Source organism: Populus alba, chromosome 6 (assembly GCF_005239225.2).
Source record: "Populus alba chromosome 6, ASM523922v2, whole genome shotgun sequence".
In the NCBI taxonomy this organism is placed as follows: Eukaryota; Viridiplantae; Streptophyta; class Magnoliopsida; order Malpighiales; family Salicaceae; genus Populus; species Populus alba.
In genome coordinates this window covers 24,143,656-24,156,164 of record NC_133289.1, presented here as the reverse complement: position 1 = coordinate 24,156,164, position 12,509 = coordinate 24,143,656, and the positions used below count along the sequence as shown (strand labels likewise).

The following is a 12,509-nucleotide window of genomic DNA, read 5'->3' as shown; positions in this document are numbered from 1 at the left end:
CAATTTATATATTAATTACGATTAAAACTTTTCTCCAAAAGATTTTAAAGGTATATCTCTCATATCTTAATACTGATCTCACGTTTCGAATCCATGTAATTAATAAAAAGAGCAAACCTTATTATCAACTCGACATGTCAAGACTTTCATGGTGACTTTATATAAAGAGAAAAATGTCAAAGAGTTGCCGACATTTATACGAAGCAAGAGGCAATGGCTCCACACGTTTGTAGAGGTCACCATGATTATGATGGTGGTTATACCACCTTTTAACGCACTTGTAAAAAACATAATCCAAAATCCTCAGCCTCATCCATAAAATAATCCGTGCTTTGCTGTATGTTAGATGCTTTTACTTTCTATAATAAATTATATATGTAAGGTTTTCAATATATTTCTATAGTTTAAAAAACATAAGTTAAAATAATTTTTTTTATGTATATATATGTAATTAAATAAATCGAGAACTATGTGTGCAAATAAATAAATAAAAAGTCATTAACAATACCTAAAAATAAAACTTGAAAAATAAAAAAATAGGTATAGATCAATATATTTAATCTTAAAAGTTGAGATATTTATCTGATTATATTTACTAAATTTTTTAATTAAAATAATATTTTTATTCAAATAAATAATAATATAAATATAAATACTAATTAAATTGATTGGATAAAAAAAAAAACACCTTGTAAGGGATGATACCCTACCTTCCCTCTTTGCAATTCTTAAGAATCGACGGCTGCAGTGAAGAGGTCAGCGGGAAGAACAGGAGGATGGGAAAGGAGAGCGAGTAGGAATGTTAGAGCATTTTCAACGAACATATATGAAAGGTATTTAACCTCTCCCTTCATTTATTTTCTTTTTTTATTATTATTCCATACTCTTTTCCTTTGTAATGAGTATTAGAACATTTTCACCGAACATACATGAAAGGTATTTAACCTCTTCCTTCCTGAATTTAATTTCTTTTATTATTATCATTATTATTATTACTCCATACTCTCTCTCTCTATCTATCTATTTCCAGGTGCATATTGTTCTTAAAGCTGGCTAAGTAAGCGCTACTGCTAAAATATCTTTTTATCATACAAGACAGATAAGGGCCTCTCTTTTTTAAATAATATCTTTAAATAAAATTATCATAAGTCAATAACATCAAATAGTTTAATATTCTACTAACTAAACATGCAAAGGCTTCTCTTTCCTTAAATAATTTATCCCTCTAGCTACGTGATTGAACTCTAGGAAAGTCAAACAAATCAAGTGAGAAATGTAAAATATGACATTTTTGTTATTTTGTTTTTTATATTGGTGGTGAAGAAATGGTACTTCAGTCTTATTTGTTTGCTACTTCTTTAAAACATCAACTCTCTAAGTTTTATATCAAAAGATGTTCTCTGCGTTTCTTAGTACCTGTTGTAGTTTTTAAACTGAATGTTTAGTATGCTCTGTTACTGATTTCTACCGTGCGTGTATAGATGTCCCTATTTGACTCTTTATGAATGATGCCTTATAATGTTTCACGAATCTTCTTTTATCATAGCTTGAAATCTGATTACTGTTTCAACATTGAAAATCTGATGCTCTGGTGTGGTATGTAAGATGATGATGGTCTTTTTGTCAAATTGTCTTCGAACATAATAATATCCAGCATCCAGTTCGGCTCTGCCTCTGCAGTCTATTGTAGTGGATTCATGCCTCCCAGTCAACCCTGCATGTCACTGAATACCAGTCCTGCAAAAGTAAGCTTCATATCGCTCCCATTTCCCCTGTTTTTTATTTTTATTTTAATGTTATTACTTATTTTAGACCCTTTGTTTGATTTCCTAGAAAGTTAGAAATTTAACAAATGCAATTGAGAAAGTCAATTGAAAAGGTGGTCTTAGTAGCCTCAGGGTTTCAAATTTACCGCTCCTTTTCCTTACTGTCGAAATATACAAAGTAACTGTTTAGCCCTTTTTTTTATTTCTAAGGAGGAGTTTTTACAAGTTGCTGGCATAGGTTATTGTCATCGGCCTGATGTTTGAAAAGGTTTTTGATGTTGGTCTCACTGTAGATGATCGAAAAGGCCGATCTACAGAATAAGACAGTTCTGCATATTGATAGTAAAACAAGTATAAGTTGTTTCATTTTGATCTATGGACAATATCAAGTAATCTCTCACCCCACTACTCTCTCTCTGCAGGAATCAAGTAATTCCATTATTTATCCTCTCTTCTTTTGTCTCTGGCAGGGAATCAATTAGATCACTTGATGACGGCTGTCTGATATACATTGCAAGAGATGATTTTCACTATAAAGCCACCTGGTGAAGTTTAAATCTGCAGGAATGTTCCTAGGCTCTGATTTGGTTCCGCGACTCACTCATCAAATGACGAATGCAGTTTGTTTCGACTATTTTGCTTCTTATACAAATCTTAACAAACTTGTACCTACTCACTCATCAAATGAAGTGCAAGGATCTGTACTTTTGTACTGATACATTCTGATGTGATCTCTGAGAATGTTAATGGAAAGCTGCTATTCATAAGACAAGCAACATCAATCTCAAGGATTTCACCAACTGTGTTTATGTTTTTCACCTTTTCGGCTGTGTTTTCTGCAAGTGCTTAATAATTTCTGTTTCTTCACCTTATGTTTGGAAATGAGAACATTGTGTTGCTTTTTTCATTTTAGTTTTAACTAATTCTCTCTTATGTTCTTTGATTTAATTTGGTGTGATTGATTTCTTACAAGAAAACCGAGGAACTACTAACATAGTTGAGTGCAGTCCAATTAACTTGGATTCGTGTGCGTCCAATTAACTTGATTTTCTTTAAATAATTGAGATTTCCTTGGTGCCTGACTCTTTCATTAATTCTTTAACAGATGAATTAGTTTTCATAATGTAAAGATTTTGTGTAGAAAGACAATTTATAGTCCTATAATTCGAAATTTAAGATGCTCTGTACAGAAAGCAACTGACTTCAGAAAGCAAATGTGTCTTAATAGTGTTAGGAATACAGGATTTGTTCTCTCTTCTGACTGCTGAGAAAGCAACAGAAATACAAAATGTGAAACCTAGCCTGTGATATTTCATTATTAGGCGTAAGATTCTAGAAATGCAAAACTCGTTTTCTTTCATCTGTGAAACATTTGTGTCTGCAGAATCCCCATTTCTAGAGCTTCAAAAATGTTTGCCAGCAGCTACTTCGCTTGATGGAGGCAAGTCTATGGAAATGATGGAAAATCAATGTGTTATTAGTGATTCTTTTATATCTATGATATCTAGGCTCTTATTCGATCCTAGAGATTCCACATGCCCTCCACCGTGAAACCAATACTCGTCCTGTCTGATGACGGATCTGGTGTTTCTCAACTTGGATCTTTTGGAAAGGAATACCTGGCCAAATATGATTCTGACAATTCTTTTGGTTTTTTTTGCATGTGAATATCTTTCAGTATACTATATATGTCAACATCCTGACCCACGGGATCTGCATTATTTTTATCCGCCATTATTGGATTTTGATCCTGTTTCTGAAGGACAGGAGACCCAGTGCCGTTTCCTACTTCCGGTCCCACCCACCCACAATATAGAAGAAAGTAGAGAGGCAGGGAAAGAAGAGAAAATGATGGAATGCAATTATTGTCGTAGCTGGACTCGATAAAAGAATCCTACTTTATCTTTTTCATAGCGATCACATGCGTAGGTGATTGATGATCGCACAAATAAATTTATTTTTTGAAGACAAGTTTAGAAGTGTACAGCCGCCGGTAAGATATTATTTTCCGGAAGACTCAATTACTCATTAAATAATAAATTTAGGCAGAAGGAGATGAGACTGTCATGTATGTTTGCTCTGATTCCATGTTTAAATAGAGAAAGCTCACTGAATAATGTATCGATGTCAATCGATGTGTGCTGCTTCACTTTACAATATGGATGTGTATTTTGTATTTTTTAAAAAAAAAAAATTGTTTGAAATCAATTTGTTTTTAGTTTTTTTAAATCGATTTGATATACTATTATAAAAATAAATTTTTAAAAATAAAAAATATTATTTTTATATATTTTCAAATAAAAATCATTTTGATAAGTAATTAATTTAAAAATAACAATAATAAAGCTTTAGCTTTAGACATGTCTTGCACTCCACTGCTATTTTTTTCTTAAGATATGTAAAGTTGCTAATGCTTTAACTACTTTTGCCTAAAATAAAACTTTAGCTTTAGAAATATATTTGTCACGACCCGAAAGCAAGGTTCCCCTTCAAGGTTCCATACTTATGCGAACCCAAACTTACATACAAACTTATCCTTCAAAACTCAATCAGAGTTCAACGCAGCATTAACAACAAAATTAACTTCTTATAATATAATTTAATTGTTTTAATACAAGAGTTAATATAATTCATAGTTTTGGAGCACTAACTTGACAAAAAAAAAGTACAAATTACAACAAAAAAAGCAGGTTCAGAAGGTTCAACAAAAACGACATGCTATCAAGCTATAAGCCTGAAAAGGATAAATAATGAGAGGGTGAGTTCAACAACTCAGTGAGTAGATAATATTCAATATACACACACGAGGTAGTACAACAATGAGAATATATATACAATTATGGCTTTAGGTTCTTACAAGAAGGTTTCTCAAATAGGCCATAACAAGAAGATCATATGGTAAAGTTCGTTATAAAATTAAAATGCAATGAACATGAGGCTCCGTACTACGGGATGATCAGTCCACACAGGTTGGTGACTCCCCCGACCAACTAGGGTTCAGATACGATGTGCACAAAGACTAACACTACCCTATTAGCATGGGTATTCTGACTGACATACCATAGGTTCATAATCATAAATCAAACAAACATATTCATATCTCAAAGCTCAAAGCTCAACTCATGACATCAATCAAATGAGGAGCTATCAATTCAGAAAGTCAATTCAAAATATATATTGGTTCATATCAAGAATTCAGATTCAATAAATGATCATGCTTTATCATAACAAGGATAATAATCAACATATATATTATCAAGAAGCATGATCCAATTTATATTAACAAATCAAATATTTATAATATTTTTCATGCATATGAAAAATTATCCACTCACCTAACTCAAAAGCAAATAGCACTCACAAGTTGATACCGATGAAAATCCTACTGATGTCCCGCCGTCTCATGTATATGAAAAATTATCCACTCACCTGACTCAAAAGCAAATAGCACTCACAAGCTGATACCGATGGAAATCCTACTGACGTCCTGCCGGTAGAATATCAGGATTATCTAAATACAAAGGAGACATATTCAAAAACGACTCGAAAGAACATTTAACCTATTTAATACACTTAACTAAAGGTGTATTCCGTAACCCTATATGTTTTTGAACTAACTAGTCAATTTTCTCAAAAACCAAAAAATTAACGGTTTTTCCCGAAATCTAATCCATAATAAAACAACTAATAAAATTGGTAATAATTCACTAAGTAACCCTTAATTATTCATCAAACTAATCTGCAAAAGCTAATATTACAGTTAGGGACTAATCTGGAATTTATCATATTTTTAGGGCCAAATTGTAACTTTTTTCAAATAGAGGACCAAACTAAAATTTGTCATAAATCCATGAATATACTGAAATTCACCATAATTAATCCTCAATTCTGTCCAGGATATATCATTATGCTCCAGGGACCATTCTGGAATTTTACCAAAATTTTAGGGTCAAATGGTAATTTTTGTCAAATTGGAGGACCAAATTGAAAGTTTTAAAATTTCATACATATACAGTAATTCTGCCCATAATTCATATGTTATTCTGTTCAGAATCTCGGAATATGCTCCAAGGACAAATTTGTAATTTTCCAAAGTTTGGGGACTAAATTGTAACTTTTGCAAATAAAGGGACCAAATTGAATTTTCATCATCTTCAACCTCCGATCCAGAATCTTAACAGAAACCTACTGTTCTTTCCCCTGATTTCTAACATAAATTCACCATTCAAACAAAATCATAACTCAAAATCATTATCTTTCAATTTAATCTCTCAAAATCAACCATAATAAAAAACCCACAACAATCAACCCCTAACATTCAATTTAATTCATCAATTAAACCTAAAACACAAAATTCATAACCCTAACATTTATCAAAACCAAAATTAAAGCTTAATTAACACATATTTATACATAATCTTACCTTTTTACTTTTTCATTCAGCTTCTTTCTATTTCCTTCTAATTTTCTTCTTTTCTCTTCTTTTTCTTCTTCTTCTTTCTCACTTCATTCCTGCCGGTTCTCTCTTAAAATTTCATCACTCTTTTCTTTTTTTTTTTTTTACTTTTTATTTATATTTATCAAGTTTTGTTGAATTATCAATATACCTCTTATTCATTTATTCCAACTTTTAAACCTTTAAGGACTTTATTGCATTTTCCAACTCATTAATTCAAAATGTTACAATATTTACCTTTTCTTATTAATATATAAAGGTTTGCCGGTGCTTTTAACTACTTTTCCCTCACCGTGCCTTTTGAAATTTAAAACATACATTGAGGCAGCTGTAACTAGTGTGCTGCTTCACTTTACAACATGGACTGTATTTTGTATTTTTTTTTTAAAAAAATTGTTTGAAATCAATTTGTTTTTGATTTTTTTGAATCGTTTTGATTTGCTGATATTAAAAATAAATTTTTAAAAAATAAAAAATATTATTTTTATATATTTTTAAATAAAAAACATTTTTAATAAGTAATTTAAGCAATCAGTGCTAACCAAGTCATAACTGGCTGGCTTGACTTAGACATCGACAGATTCCACTTGCCCCCTAATCTTTGTTCTTGGGACCTACAATTAATGGAACATTAGTACAGGAAAATATGCATCTTCTGAAGACTGAGGCGGTCTATTTTCTGGTCCTGCATCTTCTGCTCTGCAGCATCTACATCTTGGTTACCTCCACCTAACGTAATTGCTTGCGAAATTATATCGTCTAATCTAATGAATACTGCTTCCAAACCATCTATTCCAGGTCTGTGACCGATTCAATTGGCCTGGTCTGCAACGAATCAATTTTTCCATGCATAGCTTCGATCTCTTCCCGGACATTTCCCATATTAATGATTCTTGTCTCTCTTATAGCATTTCAAGAAATCAGTGCTAACCACGTCATAACTGGCTGGCTTGACTTAGACATCGACAGATTCAACTTGCCCCTTAATCTTTGTTCTTGGGACCTACAGTTAATACAAGTGTGGTCCTAGGCTACTAGTCAATTATTAAGTATAACTATTAAGACTAGATCATTCTGTGGTCCCTTGGCTTTGAATGTGATTATAATATATAGTCATTTACATTTGGAAGGCTATATATTTACAGCTTAATTCTTCAACACTCGGAGGTCATTTTTTATTAAGTCCCAGAGATTAAGTTATAGATTTTTAAACAAAAAAGACTTAAGTTATAATTTAGCTCAAAACCTAAGGATTAAGGGATATTTATTGGTAGCTTAGACAGTATCCACACATTTCTTTGACTCTTTGGATAACGTCGGAATCTACTTCACTATATAAAACCCTTTTAGCATGCTAAACGATCACCATTCCAAACCAACTACACATTCTTTCTTCTTCTCCTTTGAGTTTGTCTTCGACCCACTCCTTTTTGAACCTACAAAAAAAAAATGGCTGAAGGTGTGCTCTTCAGTATTGCGGAGGCAATAATAAAGACATTAGGTTCCCTAACTGCTCAGGAGGTTGCACTAAGTTGGGGGATCAAAGATCAATTGCGGAAGCTCAATGACACAGTTACCAGTATTAAGGCTGTGATTCAAGACGCTGAGGAGCAGGCACAAAAACAGAACCATCAAATCGAAGTCTGGCTCGAGAAGCTGCGGGAAGCTGTATATGATGCAGAGGATTTGCTGGACGATTTCTCAACAGAAGTTCTGCGGAAACAGTTGATGCCTGGGAATAGAGTATGGAAGGAGGTATGTGTTTTCTTCTCAGAATCAAACCAATTTGCGTATGATTTGCTGATGGGTCATAGAGTTAAAGCACTTAGAGAGAAACTAGATGACATTCATGCTGACAGTAGAAGATTCAACTTTGATGTTCGTGGTCAGGAGAGAGCTTCTTTGACCACTGTCAGGGAGCATACTATCTCATCTGAACCTGAAAAAATATTTGGGAGAGAGAGTGACAAAGAGGCAGTTAAAAGTTTTCTGATGAATTCCAACTATGAACTTAATGTTTCTGTCATCACCGTAGTTGGAATAGGAGGGTTGGGGAAGACCACACTAACTCAACATGTTTTCAATGATGAGCAAGTTAAGGCGCACTTTGGTGTGAGACTCTGGGTAAGTGTCTCAGGCGGCTTAGATGTTAGAAAGATTATCAAAGGGGCTGTAGGTACTGGAGATTCTGATGATCAGTTAGAGAGTCTGAAAGAAAAGCTTGAAAGGAAAATAGAGAAAAAGAAGTATCTTCTTGTATTGGATGATGTGTGGGATGGTGAGGATGATGGTGAAAAATGGGATAGGTTGAAGGAGTTGTTACCACGTGATGCAGTAGGAAGCAAGATAGTGGTAACTACACGTTCTCTTTTAATTGCAAATTGCACAAGCACAACAAAACGACATGATTTAAAAGGTCTGTCAGTAGATGAGTCATGGGATCTGTTTAGAAGAAAGGCATTTCCTCAAGGCCAGGAGTCGTTGCCATTATCGGTAGATGAGTATGAGAGAATTAGAAAAGAGATTGCAAAGAGGTGTTGTGGAGTTCCTTTGGTCATAAAGACAATTGCGAGGTTAATGTCTTTGAAAGATATAGCCCAGTGGTTGCCCTTTATCCAACAAGAACTTCCAAATAGGGTCCATAATGATAACATCATTCACACCCTGAAGTTAAGCTACGATCCTCTTCCATCATATATGAAGCATTGCTTTGCATACTGTAGCTTATTCCCAAAAGGTCATAGGATTGATGTGAAGTCATTGATTCAACTTTGGATTGCACAAGGGTTCATTAGCTCTTCAAATTCAGGTGGTGGGAGTCTTGAAATTGATGGTCTTAGTTGCTTTGAGAATTTACTGTGGAGGTCATTCTTCCATGAAGTGGAAAAGGATAGATTTGGGAACATAAAAAGTTGCAAAATGCATGTGTAGACACAATTTTTGTGTACCTGAAATTAAATAAGCACACGTGTACAAATATATAATTTTATTAAATATATGAATGGGTACAATCTCTATGTAATATATTCTATCAAAAGAATATGGCAATCCTCTGATTCTTCCCTTGGATTTGATGTATGGTGACTTGATTTATTTGAGTAATCAAGCCAAGATTTGTGCTTTGCAAGAACACGAATTTGGGCGTGTATTGCGAAGCGAGATGTTGTGATTTGATGCTTTGAAGAGTACCTTGATTTGTCTTCAAAGTGTTGTTGAAGAAACTCTTATGGGGCGTTTTGGCTTGATCCAACAGAGCTTCGTTCTTGTTAAACTTCAAGCGTAGATGAAGGAGGCTTGAGAACTCTTTGAGAGAGAGCTTCCTTGCTTGAAGAGAGAGAGAGAGAGAGAGAGAGTCTTGAAGAAAATTTGTATCTCCTCTGGAATCCCTCCCTTTAGGTTGAGGCCCTCTATTTATAGAGATCTGTAGGGGCTCTCAGGTCCTTTTCCAATGCCACGTGGCATAATTTTATTGGTTGGTCTTTATTGATGGAATCTTGACTTTATGACAAGATATCTTGAATATCTCATCTCAAGTGTCAACTTTTCATTGGTCAAGAAATATTTGAAGGCTCATTTGTTTTTCCATGTCATTTATTTCAATTTTATTTTATCCTTTATTTTAAAGAATAAAATAACACATGGTGAAATTTGATTGGTGGAAAATTTGTGTTTCTACAGATGCCCCTCGAGACAAGTTCACTTACTTTTGGAACAAGTGGGCATGTTCTCGAAAAATATGGCTGTGAGGGTTTTATATTTCCGACTAAAATTTGATTTGATCATATTAGATTTCACAATAAACAGATAAATCTTATTGTGAAAATAAAATATAATAATCAAAAAAATTGAAAATTTATGGATCAATCTTGATTGAGATTTATCAGATAAACATGATAGAATATTCAGGTCCAATTGCTCATTTGAAACTGCTGCATATGCAGGGCAGACAAAATTTATCTTTATACCCGAATAGCAACCAACACTTTGACCGGGCTGCATGAATTTTTTTTCTTTTCACTGAAAATGGTCACTGTGGCAATCTTGTTTTAAAAGATCTCGTTATTCTGAATCCAATAACGCAATCTGTTTGTGATTCCGAGTAGCGGTCAACAAGTTATGAATTATGAAAGTTGCAACTCCCTTTTCTCAATGCTTTGGGAACCGTGCCCCCATCCTTAATTAATTTCAACCTTTTGAAAGAATGTCCAGAGAGCAAAATAACTTTTTGCAACGTAAATTTGCTTTTGTGTAATTGACTTTCTTTTCTAAATAAATTGTCCAACGTGAATTAATTACTAAGAAAGAGACCAACACAATTTCTTGTACTGGAAGCCGACTTTGCTTGCTCTCACAGAATAAGAAAAGACTTTGTTTTAGATTAGGAAAGAGTCACTGAGGCGGCTATAAAAGAACATTACATTGCTCTTTTCTTGTTACCCACCACGCAACACTTCATGTTGCTTTTTTTTTATTAACCGCGTAGCATCCACCTAGTAACCAAACGTCTTGCTTCAAAATCAATATCTAACTTGATGCTTTGCGAAGAATTGTGTGTCAATATATACGGGCAGAATTGGTGATATCATTAAACCAAGTGTGGTACTGCTTCAAGTTTGGATTTAATTAACGGTGGCAGCCTCAACCTAGCAATACTTCTGTTTCTTCACTAAACAGTGCAGCCTCCACTTAGCAGCTCAGCATCATCGACGGTCTTAGCAGGTATGCATAACTCTTCAGTATTTGTTTTTACAACTGCAAGTCCTTTATATATATATATATATATATGCAGGACACAATTCTGAGTTTGTGCAGGTGAAGTGAGCTTTAAACTTCTAACCAAAGCTCATGATGATAGTAATTTAAACTCCTTTCTTTTGATAAATGCATTTGCATCGTCTTTCCTATTTTTTGACTGCATGGAGAAGAGTGAAATTATGCATGGCCTAGAATAAAGCAAAAAAAAGGAGTGATTGCTCAGCGAAATATTTCCAACAATTTGCCTAGTCTTAAGAGCTGACATGGAAAACTTGACAATCCGCAGTCCTCTATTCGTTGAATTACATAGTGACGCAGTGAAACTGCATTCGGCCATGTGTTATTTTATCTGCCATGGTTGAATTACATGGAGACGCAGAGACGGTGACTGCTCAGTGACTAGAAAGCAACTATTTTCTTTATGTTGACAGTAAAAAGGTGAAACTCTAGATGCCGCAGCGACAACAACAGTTTTTTTTTTTGAACTTCACCTTAGCAGGCTCCGGACAAGTTGTTTCAAGACTGTTGTTATCTAGATGAAAGAAATCCTTTCAAATCCTTGGAGCACTGCAGAGTTTCTTGATGGCACATCCAAAGAGAGAGCTTGTACTGGATTGGCATATTGTTGACATGCGTGTGTTAACCAAAAGCAACCCTTATCTGTTTCTGCAACTGCATGATGGATGGTGCAAACTTGTTATTGAAATAGACTTGACTAAGCCTGATTGAGTTATTGGTGTGCCTACCTGTTTCATTAATTAACATCTATTCTTATTGCAGGGTTGCAGGTTTCTTTGGGTGATCTGAATTCTCTTGCCGTAATACTTTACAAGCATTGGTGCTTGACGAGTTGCTCCTTAAAGGTCACGGTTGCTGTTTTTTTTTTTTTTCATCAATTTTGGCCAATCATATATTTCTTAACATTGGAGCATCACTTTTTCTTTGGCTCTTGATCAAGGTAAGTTCTTATTCTCTACCTTTTTTTTTTTTCAAATATGCATCTAATTCATGCATTTTATATGTCTTCCTTTTCTTTTTAGATGGTGCTTTTTCAGGAATTCTTTCTTCTTCTACTAAAAGATTCTTAGTGATTGATGAGAAGTATCGTCGGACAAGCCTTCACGTATATGAACCTGCCATTGGTCCATTTGCTAAGAAGCGGTCTTCCGAAAGCATCAAGCATTTGACTTCCTGGTCATTGGAGACTTCTTATGAACTTTATGGTCATGGTGGTTTTGCCTCAATCAGTTTTACAACTTCAATCCTCCTTTCCACATTCAACAACTTTTCTAGCTGATCTGCCGTCATTAGACTATCATAAACGTGATGGAAATGCTACTTGCAAAGATTATTTCCCAATCTCCGATGCACTTGAGTATACTCCCAAGTATTGGGAATGGACAGAAGATATTTTGAAACATTACGAGCCAATCCTCGAGAGGGCACATATTCGAGACACTATTTTGCATCCCTTTTTACCTATGACTGGCAGATGAATGTTATCCTTTCTTTTTATAACCATTGGAATCCTG

The 12,509-nt window shown here is 34.2% G+C and overlaps 2 protein-coding genes and 1 pseudogene across 9 annotated transcripts in view; all 3 read left to right on the top strand.

The window, feature by feature from the left end:
- The window catches only part of LOC118042134 (putative disease resistance protein RGA4), a 94,164-nt gene that overhangs the window by 8,011 nt on the left and 73,644 nt on the right, over positions 1-12,509 (top strand). The gene's annotated exons all lie outside the window — the stretch shown is intronic.
- Positions 1-12,509, top strand: part of LOC118042133 (probable cyclic nucleotide-gated ion channel 14) — a 93,670-nt pseudogene that overhangs the window by 13,401 nt on the left and 67,760 nt on the right.
- Positions 7,438-9,244, top strand: LOC118060344 (putative disease resistance protein RGA3). The gene has a single exon (XM_035073555.2). It carries the CDS (start codon positions 7,672-7,674, stop codon positions 9,151-9,153), a length of 1,482 nt encoding a protein of 493 aa, XP_034929446.1. The 5' UTR covers positions 7,438-7,671; the 3' UTR covers positions 9,154-9,244.

Bases quoted from the DNA above. Each gene is read 5' to 3' on its own strand.
- LOC118060344 (XM_035073555.2), top strand. From the start codon at position 7,672: ATGGCTGAAGGTGTGCTCTTCAGTATTGCGGAGGCAATAATAAAGACA.